The sequence below is a fragment of the Haematobia irritans genome, chromosome 1, assembly GCF_050003625.1.
Source record: "Haematobia irritans isolate KBUSLIRL chromosome 1, ASM5000362v1, whole genome shotgun sequence".
Classification (NCBI taxonomy): domain Eukaryota; kingdom Metazoa; phylum Arthropoda; class Insecta; order Diptera; family Muscidae; genus Haematobia; species Haematobia irritans.
Window position 1 is genome coordinate 83,454,319 of NC_134397.1, and position 18,283 is coordinate 83,472,601.

General features: G+C 34.0%; 1 protein-coding gene across 3 annotated transcripts in view; it reads left to right on the top strand.

Annotated features, from left to right (window-relative positions):
- The window catches only part of LOC142221302 (uncharacterized), a 442,778-nt gene that overhangs the window by 404,246 nt on the left and 20,249 nt on the right, over positions 1 to 18,283 (top strand). For all 3 annotated transcript variants that reach the window (XM_075290976.1, XM_075290975.1, XM_075290977.1), the window contains one exon: positions 4,024 to 4,284. In XM_075290976.1, the coding sequence (XP_075147091.1) occupies positions 4,024 to 4,284 (261 nt within the window). The remainder of the gene's footprint in view (positions 1 to 4,023; positions 4,285 to 18,283) is intronic.

Below are 18,283 nucleotides of genomic sequence, written 5' to 3' on the forward strand. Positions count from 1 at the left end.
GACTGCCTTTCTTTCGAATGGGTTTTCGTTCGATATACAGGAACAGGGCATTACATATAGCAGAGTGTCAAGGTAGTGACACCTACAGAAGTAATATGATCACTTCAAACGTGTTTCAACAACAAAATTTTTGGAAACGCAAAAATGATTTTTTTTCTTTCTACAAACACATACAGGGTTGGCAAAATCTGGACATTTTGTAATATTTTCTACATAGTGTTGCAGAAATAATTGTTTTTAAATTTGTTAGCTAAAATGAGAGAGTAAGAGATTGAATTGAACTAAAATTGCTGAGTAACAGCATCAGTTCTAATGTAGATTTTCAGTTTCCAATGTTACTACATATTGATATATTTAATTTGGTGTATGATAGTTCAAAGTGGTTGAGATACATTCCCTATTAGAAAGTGGGCGTGGCAGTGGACGGATCGGTCCGAAATGTTGATCATACTTTATTCTCTTCCCCAGTGATACATGTACAAAATTTCAGAGCTCTAGGCGCTTACTTTAGGTTGAAATACACCCTTCATTTGAAAGTGGGCGTGGCAGTGGGCGGATCGGTCCAAATTTTTTATCATACTTTATTCTCATCCCCAGTGGTATATGTACAAAATTTCAGAGCTCTGGGTGCTTCCGTTGATTTAATGCGTCAAAAACATGTCATTTGGCCCACTGTGCATTCTAACAAGCGGGTTTCCTTTAGATTTGAAAGTATTGAATACTTCTTAGTACGAGTGAACTAAAATATTTGTCATATATATAATAAGCATTCTATAAAAATGGGAGTCAGATTTATCATTTTATAAGATTTTTAACTAAATTTAAGTAAACACGGGTTTAGTTCGGTTTTTGTTCATTTTTATGAACGCGTTGTTATCAGTGAATAAAACTTTCTTGTTCAGTTGTAAATTTGTATACCCCGAGAAATCAGGTTTAGTAAAATTCCATACCTTTCTTGTTAATGAGCTATTTCTAACTGCTTTGCGACCTATCTGGCCTTAAATCTAGGATCTATAAAATTAAAATTAGGATACAGATCTCATTTTTCGAATTTTCATTCTGTTATTCCTGTGTATATTAATAAAGCCATTCACGTACAAACATATGCCACCTTAATAATCATATGTTGTGACTTTCACTTAAGAAAAAAAGCCTCTTATTTCTAAGACAAAAAATGATAATCGTATCGCCGTGTCCATTTATCCAATTGTTTTGCAACCAAGGTTCATTACGGTAATTGTTCCGCCTTCTTCGTCTAAAAGTTCACTTCCCCGGGGCATTTTCAGATTAAAAATTTACACTAAATTTATTGCGAATATAAAAAAAAACACCAATTTAACTCACCCACCATCTATGTTTATTATTCACAACTGTGCACTCTTCAGCGAAAAAACGTAAATGTTGTTAAGGTTTGCCCATCAGACAAGTTTTCAGTTGAACTGCTTACCGTTTGTTTTTCAAGACGCAAACATGTGCTTATTGACATGCTTACATGTGTATGTACAAATTACATAGACGCTACAGACGTATTAGGGAGAGTAAGGTGAGACGTTTTACAGACTGAGTACACTGGTAGAAAAAGTTTCGTTAATACGATGAATTTCTACGTTGTATTAACGAAATTCTTCATTAAAAGTCAGCCAACGTAGCATTTCGTTATAACAACGTAATTTTACGTTATATTTACGAAACACTTTGTGGAATACATTTCGTAGTATTAACGAATAATTACGTTGCTATTACGTAGCCTTTTCGTTGTATTAACGAATATTATTCGTTGTATGAATGAAATTTATTCGTTGTATGGATGCAGCTTATACGTTGTATGAATGAAAATTATTCATTGTAAGAATGAAAGGCGAACGTTGTATAAATGAACACAAACGTTATATTAATGAAACCCAACCAATTAGCGCATTTGAGTGTAGTAATTGGTAGTGTATTATTTTTTGTTAAGATCTTTGAAATATGGTTTATATACAGTAAGAAATAATATGTAATGATAAATTAAGTAATATAATAAACATATATTGTGACTTTCACTTAAGAAAAAAAGCCTCTTATTTCTAAGATCAAAAAATGATAATCGTATCACCGTGTCCATTTATCCAATTTTTGTGCAACCAAGGTTCATCACCGTAATTGTTCCGCCTTCCTCATCTGAAAGTTCACTTCCCCGGGGCATTTTCACTAAAGATTAAAAATGTACACTATATTTCTTGCGAATATACAAAAAACACCAATTTAACTCACCTCACCCATCTATGTTTATTATTCACAAAGAAACTGTAATGAGCGTGTGCACTCTTCAGCGAAAAGAACGTAAATGTTGTTAATGTTTGCCCATCAGACAAGTTTTCTGTTGAACTTTTTACCGTTTGTTTTTCAAGACGCACACATGTGCTTATTGCCATACTAAGATGTGTATGTACCAATTACATACACGCTAGAGAGAGTATGAAGAGACGTTTTAGAGAGAGAGAGATAGAGAGAGAGAGAGAGAGAGTAAGGAGAGGCAGAAATACTCAAACTCCCATTCGTATTATTAATGAACATATTTCATTAATATGACGAAATATAACAATTTAAAATTTATTTTTTAACGATCCATATCATTATATTAACGATCGCTTTCGTTTTATAAATGAAATTTTCAATTCCAGTTTCAGAGTATATAAAACGACTGTTTAGTTTAAAAGTTTCCAAAAGTTACTCTCTATGTGCAAATGATTATAATAATTTCATCTTGGAAAATTTTTTTATTCTAATTCTTGAAAAAATTACAAAGTTAATATTCGTAATATTAACGAAACGTGTTTCATTAATATAACGAAAAACCAAAACACAAAATTGTCTTTTAACGATTGATTTCGTTGTATTAACGATCACTTTCGTTCTTATAACGAAAAATTTCGTAATATTAACGAAAAATAATCAACGAAGCCCGTTCGTTAATAATACGAAACATTTTTCTACCAGTGTAAGGGGAGGCAGAAATACTCAAACTCCCATTCGTATTATTAATGAACATATTTCATTAATATGACGAAATATAACAATTTAAAATTTATTTTTTTAACGATCCATATCATTATATTAACGATCGCTTTCGTTTTATAACTGAAATTTTCAATTCCAGTTTCGGAGTATATAAAACGACTGTTTTAAGGGCTAAAAGTTTCCAAAAGTTACTCTCTATGTGCAAATGATTACAATAATTTCATCTTGGAAAAATTTTTATTATAATTCTTTAAAAAATTACAAAGTTAATATTCGTAATATTAACGAAACGTGTTTCATTAATATAACGAACAACCAAAACATAAAATTGTCTTTTAACGATTGATTTCGTTGTATTAACGATCACTTTCGTTCTTATAACGAAAAATTTCGTAATATTAACGAAAAATAATCAACGAAGCCCGTTCGTTAATGGTACGAAAAATTTTTCTACCAGTGTAACAACAACATTAGATTTTGGATCTATTAGAATCAGGTTGTAGAGCAATCATAAATTTCAATTAAAACATTCGAATCAGTTAACTATTTCATTGACCCCTATTTTCATGAAGCTCCGTTAGTGTTCCGTTAACTAACGAACTTTTAAATCGTATTATGGACAAAGCTGTCATCTTGTCTATATATTCCATACGCCAGTTAGGAACTTAACTGCCAACAATTTTTCTGTTAAAGTTAACCGGAGAGAAGATATTTGTAATTTACTTTACGTTAACTGGAAGTTAAAGCCTAACGGAGCTACATGAAAATGGCCGTGAATCAGATAAATATTATTTGCTTAAAAAAATCTTTACCAAAACCTAAGAATTAATTCATCGGTTTAGAGAAAAGCATTTATTCTTTTTATCTTACCACTGTTCGCTGCGGTCATGCACTATTAATGCAACAGCATTACCATTAAAACGTAGGCATATCATAATTGCAATAAAATTATTTATTACTTTATGCCACAAACATAGGCCATATTGCTCATATAATGTTTTTTTATCTTTATCCCATGAACAGTACCACGTAAAGTTCTCAAGGATCGCTATGAAACAGCACCGGAACCGGATGAGCCACAGCAAAGTGAATTGGATCTGGACCAAGACGAACTGTATGATGAGGATCAATTCTATAAGGAAGGAGAAGCCATACCACCAGCGCCAAAGTTGCAAGGTGCAATACCAAATGCTGCCTACCCATTTGACTTTAATATGCGCCCAAATGAGCCCACCACCACACTGATGCCATCAATACTCTCCCACAATGACAACAACCTGGAAGGTGAGCATTTAAAAATAATTACGATATTGCATACATTTGCCATTTCTTGCCTGTAGATAACATCTTGTACATGTGTATGTGTACAGTGAATATTTATAGTTCATTTGCATAAACACGTATATCAATAATCGCTATTTTCATATCGGAAGCTCAAATGCAAACGGAAATAAAATGAGACTCTTTTCTATTCGGACTAGAATCGTTTTTGAATATGATGGAGTATGAGTTTGGTTGTTTTTTGTTGGTTTCGACTGTCCCAACTGTCAGATTTTATGATGCGAGGAAATATGGAATTCAGCCTTTAAGATATTTTTGTTTTTCTTCCGACGAGAAAAACAAAACCGAAACAAATTCCATGATATTTTTGCCAACATTTTCAGTTTTTCGAGCACGTTTTTGATTTTATTTAAGTTAAACATAAAATTTGATTTGCCCTTGGCTACAAACCGGTAAAATTGAGTTAACGAGAAAATGCTAGGGAACATTGGCAAAAGGTTAATATAATCTAATTTGCTTATAAAAATATGAACCGCATATTGCATAATAAAACATAACACAACGATACACCCTCAAAAAAAATCGCTTCTTTAACATATGTTCCAAACATATTTTGCAGGAAGCACATATATTATTGCATACTGCCGAAACATTAATATGTTTGTTTTATGTGAACATATTATATGTTTGGAAGCATTTTGAGCCAAAAATATTATATGCTTGGAAGAATTTTTCCCAAACACGATTGTGCTCATTCCCTAACATACTCGTAATTTTCACTTCCACGAATTTTTTTAGTTATTGGCACCTTTCTCTGTAATACAAATAATGTTGAAGAAATTATTCACTTTTATAAATTTTTTAAATTTTACCTTTCGCCTGCACGGAGAATCGAACCGAGGACCATACAGTTTGTAAGCCAACACACTATCCACTGGGCTACGTAGCTGTTATAGTCACCAGTAGATAATTATCGTTTTAAGTTACATTTATATAGCATAGTTTGCAGCGCCCACGAGCCTATGCAAACATAACATTATTTAACAGAAACATACATTTGTTTGCCACGTGGAGCAGTGGTTAGCATGTCTGCCTTGCATGCAAAGGGTCGTGGGTTCAATCCCTGCTCCGACCGAACATTTTTTTTTTTTTTTTTTTTTTTAATTTACACATTTATATTTATACTATATTAATTTTTTTTAAATGAAACTTCGAAATGTGCGTTATTAAAGATTTATAGTCAGTAACAGTGCTTGATATAAACGAAATTGACTGATTTTTGGATAAAATATTATTTTTTATTGCAAAAATAACAATCTTGTAATAAAAAACTGTTTTTGTACAAAACTTTAAAATTTGGAAGGAATTCAAAAACTAACAAAAGAAGAACGTGGAGTCGAGTATAAACATACATACATAATTTTATAATATAAACATAAATTTATTTAGGAGTGAACAGTTTTTTACTAGCATTTAACACCATCGCTCTAAAATTCCTTTTATTTTTCTTTAATAATTCATTTTAAAGAAAATAAACTTTTTAAATTGTTTTAGCTGTAAAACTCGAACTTAATGCCCGCTTTTATATTTGATGGTGTCCGTCAACTCCTCGTGGACTACTTTTTAATAAAGAGGAACTAAAGTTTGTTTTTTTACATTTTACTGTGTAATTTTTCACTATTTCCTCCTTATTTCATTTTACTGTCCCAACTCTAAAAAGAGTATAGTGCCCTTTCGTTATTTTTATGAAGACCCCTGATTTCTTTTAACGAACCAAGAAAAAAATTGTGCCCATAATGCCAAAATGATAAACAAAACACATGTCCACACATACATAAAATGCTGCTCTCAAGGCGAAAACATAAGCTGTTTGTTTTTCAAATGTCTATTCTCTTGGTTCAGAATGTATATTCTCTTTATTCAAATTAAATAATATTTAGACTTAAACATATCAAATTTGTGGCCTTATCATAAAACAGTTTTCCGAAACAACATACAAGCGGTTTCACAGAAATTGTTCTCTTTTGACTCTTTTGCTGTGTTATATTGATATCTTTCGTCAACTCTGCCGGTTTCCATCTCTATTTCTCTCTATACTCTCTCTGTCGCTTTGAATAAAATATCACAACATATGTATGTTTAGTCGAAATTTGTAAATTTATATATGTTTGTATTCACACATATGATTTTTATGAAACATTCATGCCCCAAACATAATATATTCTAACATATTAACATAGATGTCCCAAACATTTAGTGTTAGTTCAGGAACATTACATGTTCGCACTTAAATATATTGTGGTTTAAAATCGTGCCCGAAACACATTTTGTTTATATCGGAACATATGAAAAACATATTTTTCTAACAGTGTAGATATGATGATATTCATACTGAAATGTTCTGTTTTTTTTTATTATTAATTTATTACTAGTTTTTGTTTTGTTTGGAATTGTCAATCACTTCAGGAAATTTGTATCGCATTAAGAGGCAGTTAAGCAAAAATTTTTATAACTACCTGTCAGCCACGACTTGCATTAATTGTAGACATTAAAATTAGGTTGTAGAATATATTTTTAAGCTTTCTATAGCTCTTCTAGTCGGACGTGTATGATTCAATGAAAAGTACACGCAAAAAAATAATTCTTTCCTCCCAAACGAAATTTTAGACAAACAAAGTTCGTTTCTCATTTGCTTTTCGCTGTAAGGAAGTGTATTTGGAAGAAAAGTATATACTTTTTGTGATAAACGTTTATTCTTTTCCAGGATGTAAAAACAATTTCATAAATTTCATAAAAACATTATTTTCTTGCTAATTGCATTGTCCCTCACATCTTTCTCACATCCACGAGGATTTTTAGTTCTTAACACCTTTTTCTGTAATACCAACAATGTAGAAGAAATTATACGATTTTATAAATTTTTTTACCTTTCGCCTGGACGGAGAATCGAACCGCGGACCATGCACATTTTAAGCCAACACACTAACCACTGAGCTATGTACCTGTTATGGTCATCAATAGATAAATATCCATATAAGTTATATTTATATAGCATAGCTTGCGGCGCCCACGAACCGAATAAACAAAGTTTATTTACCGGAAAAAACATTTAGTTTGGCACCGTGGGTTCGATCCCTGCTTCGGCCAAAGTTTTTTTTTTTTTGCTTTTGTTTTTTTTTTTTTACATATATTCCAGATATATTCGGAAGATTCCGAAAAAATGTTCAACATTACATTGTACTATATTAAATTTTGAACTGTAAAATGTGTCTTATTAAAGACCTAAAGTCAGAAAAGAACAGTGTTTGATATAAACGAAATGGACTGTGTTGTTATTTCAAAAATAACTTTTTTTTATTGAAAAAATAAAAATTTTGTAACAAACGAATTTTTTTGGTGATAAAAGTTTAAAATTTTCGAAGCAATTCAAAAAACTCTAACAAAAGAAAAAGGTTTTCGGTACACGTTTTCCAAACGTTTTTTTTCTTTGCGTGTATACACATTTTTAAAATTTCAATATATTCTAAATACTAATTTTTGATAATCAATTTCCAACGAGTTTCCAAAAAAGAAAATCCAAACTTCATTCGAATTCGAGTGACTCAGTTTCTTTCGAATGTGATTTCGTTCGATTCATAGCAACCGATCATAATTATCAAAGGAATGTTTTCCAAATCTACCTTAGTTTGGAAATCGGTTACGGATTCAGCCAAATTCGAATGAATTTGGGGTTTTCTATTCTTGCATTTCGGCCGTTGAAAAACTTTTTGGTGTTTGGCCGAAACCTAGATTGAACCCACAACCCCAAATAAACTTTGTTGAAGAAAGTACTATGTCAGTTAAAATCTCAGAAATTCCATGGCTGAAAAGTTTTGTTGGAAATGTTGTAGTGAACGAAAGGAAGAAATAAATAAAATTTCGCAAAAGTACTTTTAACCATGCGAGCAGTTCAAAGTATTGAGCTCTCAATACTCAATAGCAGTTCACCGTCGATTTTTTGAAACTTCAAACAAGGCGCCCATTTTCCAAAGAAATTTCTAATAAAATATACGATTGAGCATTTTAACGAACATTTTGACAACGTAGAAAACATTTTTAGCCTAATTTAGATTTTTCGTGATATATCCGTTTGCATTTTAGCTTAAGATATCCAATGATTTTATCATTTCCTTCTTCATCTTGTCCCTTCACAAGACAGACTAATCGGCACTCACCTTACATAAATAACCATTCACCAGGTCTTATTGTAGTCCTTGTCGACCGAATTTAAGAGCATCGCAAATTAGCATCACTTGAAATATCCAGTCTGTGCGAAAATGCATGTGGTTACGTTCATTGCTCAATGGACTGAATAGTCTAAGTGAGCCTGAATCTTAATCGGGCTGCCACTTTAACCTACGTTCATTGCTGTGTGGCATTAAAACTGGCTGCTTCTTCAGTAGCACAAATTAACCCTCAATTACTTCACCACCCCCACACACACACACACCCGCGCACGTACATCTAGAAGAACACTTTACGTTTAATTGAAAATGTATTGATTGAGAGTGATTATAAGATTTTCATTAATATTACAACACATCTTCCCGCATTGAGGTTAATGAGTCAGTGAAAATTTACCAGTGATGAGAATATGAAAATTGAAGTGTGTGCAGATAATTAAGAAAGTATGTCATAATTTTGTCTTTGTGGTTCTTTCGAATTCCCTATTCTGGAACTCCATCAAACATACAGAATTGTGTCAAAAATTTTATTTTTATTGTAATATAAGTTACTAACGTAAGGTGGGTACTATGTTCGGTTTTCGAGTTGAAAATCACATTATTTTCGCGATTACTTTTCCTGAAATAATCTAAATTATAAATGAAAACAAACATATTCTCATAATGTCTTGCCGAATTTTAGAGGAACAAGAAACTGCGCATCAATTGAGTGAATTTGTCTGCTTTATATTGAACTATTTTAATAAAGTAACCGCGAAAATTTCAACTCGAAAAGCGAACATAGTACTTACCTTAAAGTGGCACAATTGTAACACTGATGGGAAGTCAAGGTGAGCTCATGTATTTTGATTTTTCAAAACATATTGCATGGGGTATGCTACTCAGGTTATCTTGGAGATTTGTTATGGATTGTCTTAGGTTACTGACTCTGTTTGACAATAGGCAAACGTCATCCGCATAGAACAAGTAATTAAAATATGTGCCATCTAGTCGCCACAGTTGGAGCTGGGTTGTAAATGGCACGACCTCGATAACGAGCAAGGTTATGGCGGGCGAGAGTATGTATCCCTATCTTACCCGAAACGGTTGGGATAATTTTCCTTTATAAAGGACATAGCATTTTGCACCTTTGTAACTTTACTTTATAAGGCTTATAAGCTTCGGCGGAATGCCTCCTTAGTGCAATGAATTCCAAAAATACAGTCGCGGTTAATACTTTCGAAGGTCTTTTCAAAATCTTTGAAAAGTACATGTAGTTCAGATATACATTCGACAATTTTCTCAATAAATAAAGGGATGGTATTTATATTATATGTACATGAGCACCCACTTCGGAAACCGGAGTGGGCGGAGTTTATGGAGTCGTCCAGGCGATCTTTGATGTAAAGGGTGATTTGTTAAGAGCTTGATAACTTTTTTAAAAAAAAAAACGCATAAAATTTGCAAAATCTCATCGGTTCTTTATTTGAAACGTTAGATTGGTCCATGACATTTACTTTTTGAAGATAATTTCATTTAAATGTTGACCGCGGCTGCGTCTTAGGTGGTCCATTCGGAAAGTCCAATTTTGGGCAACTTTTTCGAGCATTTCGGCCGGAATGGCCCGAATTTCTTCGGAAATGTTGTCTTCCAAAGCTGGAATAGTTGCTGGCTTATTTCTGTAGACTTTAGACTTGACGTAGCCTCACAAAAAATAGTCTAAAGGCGTCAAATCGCATGATCTTGGTGGCCAACTTACCGGTCCATTTCTTGAGATGAATTGTTCTCCGAAGTTTTCCCTCAAAATGGCCATAGAATCGCGAGCTGTGTGGCATGTAGCGCCATCTTGTTGAAACCACATGTCAACCAAGTTCAGTTCTTCCATTTTTGGCAACAAAAAGTTTGTTAGCATCGAACGATAGCGATCGCCATTCACCGTAACGTTGCGTCCAACAGCATCTTTGAAAAAATACGGTCCAATGATTCCACCAGCGTACAAACCACACCAAACAGTGCATTTTTCGGGATGCATGGGCAGTTCTTGAACGGCTTCTGGTTGCTCTTCACTCCAAATGCGGCAATTTTGCTTATTTACGTAGCCACTCAACCAGAAATGAGCCTCATCGCTGAACAAAATTTGTCGATAAAAAAGCGGATTTTCTGCCAACTTTTCTAGGGCCCATTCACTGAAAATTCGACGTTGTGGCAGATCGTAAGTCTATTCATGATGAAATGTCAAAGCATACTGAGCATCTTTCTCTTTGACACCATGTCTGAAATCCCACGTGATCTGTCAAATACTAATGCATGAAAATCCTAACCTCAAAAGAATCACCCTTTAGTTGCAAATTAGTTTGGCAATTATTTTGGCTACTGTCGGTAGTACACAGATGCCACGCCAATTTCCATATTCCTTCAGATTGTCCTTACAAGCAATTTTAACAATTTACACTCAAAAACAGTGAACCAACCAAGAAGGAAAATGTGGTTTATTTTAGAAAACTTTGGTTAATTTTAGAAAATGTTAACTAAACTGTATTACAAACGCTGATGTCGTGCTAATTTCGCAAAATTAAGTAAGTATTTTTCGAAAAAAAAATTAGATTAGGAAAATTTATTTGAATTAAATTGTCTTTACTTTAAAATTTTTGGTATTGATTCCGAGCCAAAGAAGCGGAGAATACAAATTTGGGGTTTGTGTACTTGCTTCTAGGAAGCAAATTTTAACTTTTCGCTTTTTCAGATTTTTTTCTTCATATGCCATCAAAGTCCTTTAAAAACGAGTTAACGGCAACTTTATTTTCAAAATTAAGACTTCCAGTAGAAGATATGCTATGTTTCAAGTAAAAAACGTATTTAAAATGAAGTGTTGGAAAACGTGTCCTATATTTGAAAAAAATGTTTCCTTCGTAGTCAAGATGCAAAAAGACAACAAATTTAAGGACAATTTCATTAAATTTAAAGAATTTTTCTATATTATTAAAGTCAAGTTGACCTTAGCCAACACATTTTTTCTTTCATGTTATGATACCCATTTTTAAATCAAATCACTTAATTACAAGGACAATACGACTTCATTGGGAAGTTTATCGATTTTTGGACAAGGAATAAAGTTTATATAAGAGAAATGCGTCTTCTATGCTAAGCAAAATTTGCATTCGTATTTTAAAGACATGAAATCTTTGACCTCAGGACAATATTTTTTTCAGTAAATCATATTTTTTTTTCACTTGTTAAAGAAAATTTCGAAGTTTGAAGGAAAAAATTGGAGTTAAAAATTCCAAAATTGTCGATATTCATGATGGTCACATATTTGGTAAACTTTACAAGTTTTAAGAAATTATGAACTATTTTGTGGGAGACACGAATTTATTAAATATTTAGGCTTCATTTGCGTACAACTTTTCCCCATTTTTAGTTCATCTAACTAATGTATAGAAAAATTGTTAAAGTCAAGAAAACTTTCTCAAAACATGATAATTCCATTAACTAAATAAAAACGAATTAAATTGGCTTTAGTGCCATATATGTTAGGGTTCACTGTTTTTTAGTGAACCATTCATTCGCTTGGAAAGGTATTTTGCAACCAGATTTAATGAAACAATCTTTATATTAACTTATATATTGAATCCTTGGATTAAAGATAAAAAAGTTCCAATTATTAAGCAAAATCCTTCGTCTTAGGCATTTTTGATATAAAGTTTATTTGAAATTAAGAAAGCAATTTGTACTTTGAAGTTTGACTTGGGTTTTTAAACTGAATACTTCCTCAAATACTTTATTTTAAAGAAGCCGAATCTTGTTTGGATCCAAGTAAACTTATTTTTGAGTGCAAAGGCAGGAGGGTTTCAGCATTACGGGCGTTTTCGTTTCCCAAATAATGTGTGGCCTTGGTGTTCTACTACTTTTTCACTGACTGTATTTTCACTAAAATGATTCCCATTGCAAAGTTATTGTTAATTCATAATACTGTGGTGGATTTCGGACCCAAATACTATGGAAGTGTCCTTCATATTTTGCAACCAATTTTGAGAATGTTGCACCTTTTCCCAATCGAAATCGCCATAAGATTTACATCGGCTTCAAATTATTCGACGTGGTGCAATGGTTAGCATGCCCGCCTTGCATACACACGGTCGTGGGTTAGATTCCTGCTTCGACCTACCACTAAAAAGTTTTTCAACGGTGGATTATCCCACCTCAATAATGCTGGTGACATTTCTGAGGGTTTCAAAGCTTCTCTAAGTGTTTTCACTGCAACGCCGTTCGGACTCGGCTATAAAAAGGACGTCCTTTGTCATTGAGCTTAACATGGAATCGGGCAGCACTCAGTGATAAGAGAGAAGTTCACCAATGTGGTATCACAATGGACTGAATAGTCTAAGTGAGCCTGATACATCGGGCTGCCACCTAACCTAAATTATTCGACGGGTATACCATCGATACCGGATGCTTTTACATTTGGTAGTTGCCTTGTGGCAATGGATACTTGACTTAAGCTTCCTTGCGCTTCTTTGATAGATGGTGGGATCGAAAAGACGCTGCCCTTTTCAGAATTAATTTCTATGTTCAAGAGATTTAGGACGTGTTGACTTCAGCGAGTAAGTTCCTCTTCGTCAGTGTTGAGAAGATTTACGGCTTACGAGATGTTGCATCTCTTACTTAATTTTTATACCCTCCACCATAGGATGGGGGTATACTAACTTTGTCATTCCGTTTGTAATACATCGAAATATTGCTCTAAGACCCCATAACGTATCTATATTCTGGGTCGTAGTGAAATTCTGAGTCGATCTAAGCACGTCCGTCCGTCTGTTGAAATCACGCTAACTTCCGAACGAAACAAGCTATCGACTTGAAACTTGGCACAAGTAGTTGTTATTGATGTAAGTCGGATGGTATTGCAAATGGGCCATGTCGGTCCACTTTTACGTATAGCCCCCATATAAATGGACCCTCATATTTGGCTTGCGGAACCTACAAGAGAAGCCTATTTCATCCTATTTGGCTGGAATTTGGTGGGAGGTGTTAGTATATGGTCTCCAACAACCATGCAAAAATTGGTCCATATCGGTCCATAATTATATATAGCCCCTATATAAACCGATCACCAGATTTGAGCACCGGAGCCTCTTGGAAGAGCAAAATTCATCCGATTCGGTTGAAATTTGGTACATGGTGTTAATATATTGGCTCTTACAACCATGCAGGAATTGGTCGATATCGGTCCATAATTACATATAGCCCCCATATAAAACGATCCCCAGATTTGAGCTCCGGAGCCTCTTGGAAGAGCAAAATTCATCCGATCCGGCTGAAATTTGTTACAATGGTGTAAGTATATAGTCTCTAACAACCATGCAAAAATTGGTCCACATCGGTCCATAATTATATATAGCCCCCATATAAACCGATCCCCAGATTTGACCTCCGGAGCCTCTTGGAAGAGCAAAATTCATCCGATTCAGTTGAAATTTGGTACGTGGCGTTATTATATGGTCTCCAACAACCAAGCAGGAATTGGTCCATAGCGGTCAATAATTCTATATAGCCCCCATATAAACCGATCCCCAGATTTTACCTCCGGTGCCTTTTGGAAATGCAAAATTCATCCGATCTGGTTGAAATTTGGCACATTGTGCTAGTATATGGCCGCTAACTAGGTCCATATCGGTCCATAACTATATATAGCCCCCATTTAAAGCGACCCCCATATTTCGATTCTGGCTCTCTAATTAGCGCGCAAAAGTCCATGTCAGTTCGTAATTATTTGCAGACTTACCTATATATACCTTTTTATACCCTCCACCATAGGATGGGGGTATATTAACTTTGTCATTCCGTTTGTAACACATCGAAATATTGCTCTAAGACCCCATAAAGTATATATATTCTGGGTCGTGGTGAAATTCTGAGTCGATCTAAGCATGTCCGTCCGTCCGTCCGTCCGGCTGTCCGTCCGTCTGTGGAAATCACGCTAACTTCCGAACGAAACAAGCTATCGACTTGAAACTTGGCACAAGTAGTTGTTATTGATGTAGGTCGGATGGTATTGAAAATGGGCCACATCGGACCACGTTTACGTATAGCCCCCATATAAACCGATCCCCAAATTTGGCTTGGGGAGCCTCCCGGAGCAGCAAAATTCATCCGATCCTGTTGAAATTTGGTACGTGGTCTTAGTATACGGTCTCTAACAACCATGCAAAAATTGGTCCATATCGGTCCATAATTATATATAGCCCCCATATAAACCGATCACCAGATTTGACCTCCGGAGCCTCTTGGAGGGGCAAAATTCATCCGATCCGATTGAAATTTGGTACCTGATGTTAGTATATGGTCTCTAATAACCATGCAAAAACTGGTCCATATCGGTCCATAATTATATATAGCCCCCATATAAACCGATCCCCAGATTTGACCTCCGGAGACTTTTGGAGGGGCAAAATTCATCCTATCCGGTTGAAATTTGGTACCTGATGTAAGTATATGGCCTCTAAGAACCATGCAAAAATTGGTCCATATCGGTCCATAATTATATATAGCTCCCATATAAACCGATCCCCAGATTTGACCACCGGAGCCTCTTGGAGGAGCAAAATTCATCCGATCCGGTTGAAATTTAGTACGTGGTCTTAGTATACGGTTTTTAACAACCATGCAAAAATTGGTCCATATCGGTCCATAATTATATATAGCCCCCATATAAACCGATCCCCAGATTTGACCTCCGGAGCCTCTTGGAGGGGCAAAATTCATCCGATCCGGTTGAAATTTGGTACCTGATGTTAGTTTACGGCCTCTAATAACCATGCAAAAATTGGTCCATATCGGTCCATAATTATATATAGCCCCCATATAAACCGATCCCCAGATTTGACCTCCGGAGCCTCTTGGAAGAGCAAAATTCATCCGATACGTTTGAAATTTGGTACATTTTGTCAATATATGGCCTCTAACAGCCATGTAAAAATTGGTCCATATCGGTCTTTAGTTATATATAGCCGATGACTTATTACACAAAAATTGGTCCATATCGCCAAAAATAATCTACCAAAACTTTATTTCCATAGAAAATTTTGTCAAATTTTATTACTATAGAAAGTTTTGTCAAAATTTCATTTCTATAGAAAGTTTTGTCAAAAGTTTATTTCTATACAAATGTTTGTCAAAATTTTATTTCCATAGAAAATTTTGTTTCTATAGAAAATTTTTGTAATCTACCAAAACTTTATTTCCATAGAAAATTTTGTCAAATTTTATTACTATAGAAAGTTTTGTTAAAATTTCATTTCTATAGAAAGTTTTGTCAAAAGTTTATTTCTATAGAAATGTTTGTCAAAAGTTTATTTCTATAGAAAATTTTGTAAAAAAATTATTTCTGTAGAAAATTTTGTCAACATTTTATTTCTATACAAAATTTTGTCAAAATTTTATTTCTATACAAAATTTTGTCAACATTTTATTTCTATAGAAATTTTTGTCAAAATTGTATTGCTATAGAAAATTTTGTCAACATTTTACTTCCATAGAAAATTTTGTCAAAATTTTATTTCTATAGAAAATTTTATCAAGGTTTCGTTTCTATAGAAAATTTTGTCAAAATTTTATTTCTATAGAAAATTTTGTCAAACTAGATTTTATACGTATTTAATCGGCCTTTTTTTGTTTAATATATACCCCGTATGGGCTAACTTACAATTTAGAAGACAGTGTTAAAAAGTTTTACGATACCTTGCCATTGGCAAGTGTTATCGCAACCCAAGTAATTCGATTGTGGATGACAGCCTTTAGTATAAGTTCCTACGCAATCCATGGTGGAGGGTACATAAGATTCGGCCTGGCCGAACTTACGGCCGTATATACTTGTTTTGTCTAATATATACCAAGTATGGACTAACTTACAATTTAGAAGGCGGTGTTAGGATATTTTGAGATACCGTACCATTGGCAAGTGTTAGCGCAATCCAAGTAATTCGATTGTTGATGACAGTCTTTAGTAGAAGTTTCTACGCAATCCATGGTGTAGGGTACATGAGCTTCGGCCTGGCCGAACTTACAGCCGTATATACTTATTTCGTTTTTATTTTTGAAATTAAGAAACATTTTTAACCTAAATGAGTCTGATGTAAATTGAATTTTTAAAATAAGAATTTTTGATTAGTGAACAAGTTTGTCAATATATCACAAGTAGAAAATTTGGTAAATGAGATCTAGAGGAAATACTTTCATCCAAAACGATGAAATTCCATTTTATAATAAACAAAAATTTATTGCGAGTTGTGGAATGATTGTCCCCAAACGTGGTTTATTTGCTTTAAAAGGAATGTTTTTATTGTCAATAGAAAACTTCTTTTGACGTTTTTTTCGATTCTTAACAAAGAAAACTCTTCTATCAATGTGTAGTGAAAATTTTATTATAGAACTCAGATTTAGTTTGATCCAAATAACCTTTTTTGATGTAGTCTTTCATCTGCTTGATATGCAATCTCTTACCAACTACTTATCTTGAGTAAGTCCAACACACGGATGGTATGAATAACTGTACAAATTGTACTGTACGTTTTTCCCCCATCTCTATTACAAAATTAAGATCCTTAGCATTTCGCTCACCCACTACATGCGTCATGACCTAGGACTAAGGAATGGGTGGATTATATGTTAATATACCTTCATGGTCACAATCGGAAAATGAGGAAAATCTGGGAAAACAAAAATAAAACCATTCAATGCAGTATTACTTTCAGACTACCCATCGACTGATGGAAGTAATGACTGTGTGGAGAGCTTGTCCTACTTGCCCAGGTGCTTATGGCTAGTGCTGCAAAGAATGGGACCAGTAGAATTGTTGAGAAACTCAACAACTTCCGAAACAGCGGCATGGTGTTCAATTTGTTTAATTCAATATTCGTATGAATAAATAAAGAGTGATGCTATAAACAACTTGGTGGTGTATGTACCAGGTTTACGGACAACGCCAGCAAAATGCTGCCCTTCGATAGTAATCACCCCTGCCATTGATTGGGCATCAAGTAAAGAAAAGGTGAACTTAAAACTGGCAGAAAAGTACCAGAGTGTAAACGATGGTAATTTGTTTTTAATGCGAAAACAACTTCAACAAATTGAAATAAATAATTCAAAATATTTCAAAAGTTGGCATTTGCAGGCAGGCAGCTTTCTTCTTACGAACCGTGTAAAAACCTGCGAGCACAGCACGACCTTCAAAAATGAAAATAGAGCTCATTCCCTAAGTGGCATGTCTTCTACATATGTTTGAAGGAAGACATGCTTCCATTTGAAATTCTGTTGAATTTTGCCAATTTACTAGAACATACTTCACATTTCATAACAAATCGACATCGATTATATTTGAAATGTGGCCCAACGCAACAGAAACGCCTAAGGTCTCTTGAGATATTTGCTCATAGTTTCCCTTTTCACTCTTAACCAGTTGTTCATATTTCCAACGTAAATATATGAGTATTTTTTGCTTAGGGTTGAAGGTAATCAAGTGGATTTCTTAAGAACTGAAAGTAGGGATTTCTTCCAGCGAAATAATCCCGGAAATGCTTGAAATTTTATAATATTTATCATTTCGGATTTCCCGGAAATTAATTGCGGGAATCCTGTGGAATTTTACTTTACACAAAAGTAACTTTAAGTAAACATGATTTACGACTAGCTAGATTATGTGCATTTTCATATAGCTTTTGTCCTTAGAGTTAAGAGATTCAATTTAAATTGGGTATCTGAACTGAGTCATTTTGTTCTTGAAAATTGGAAATAAATCATACGTT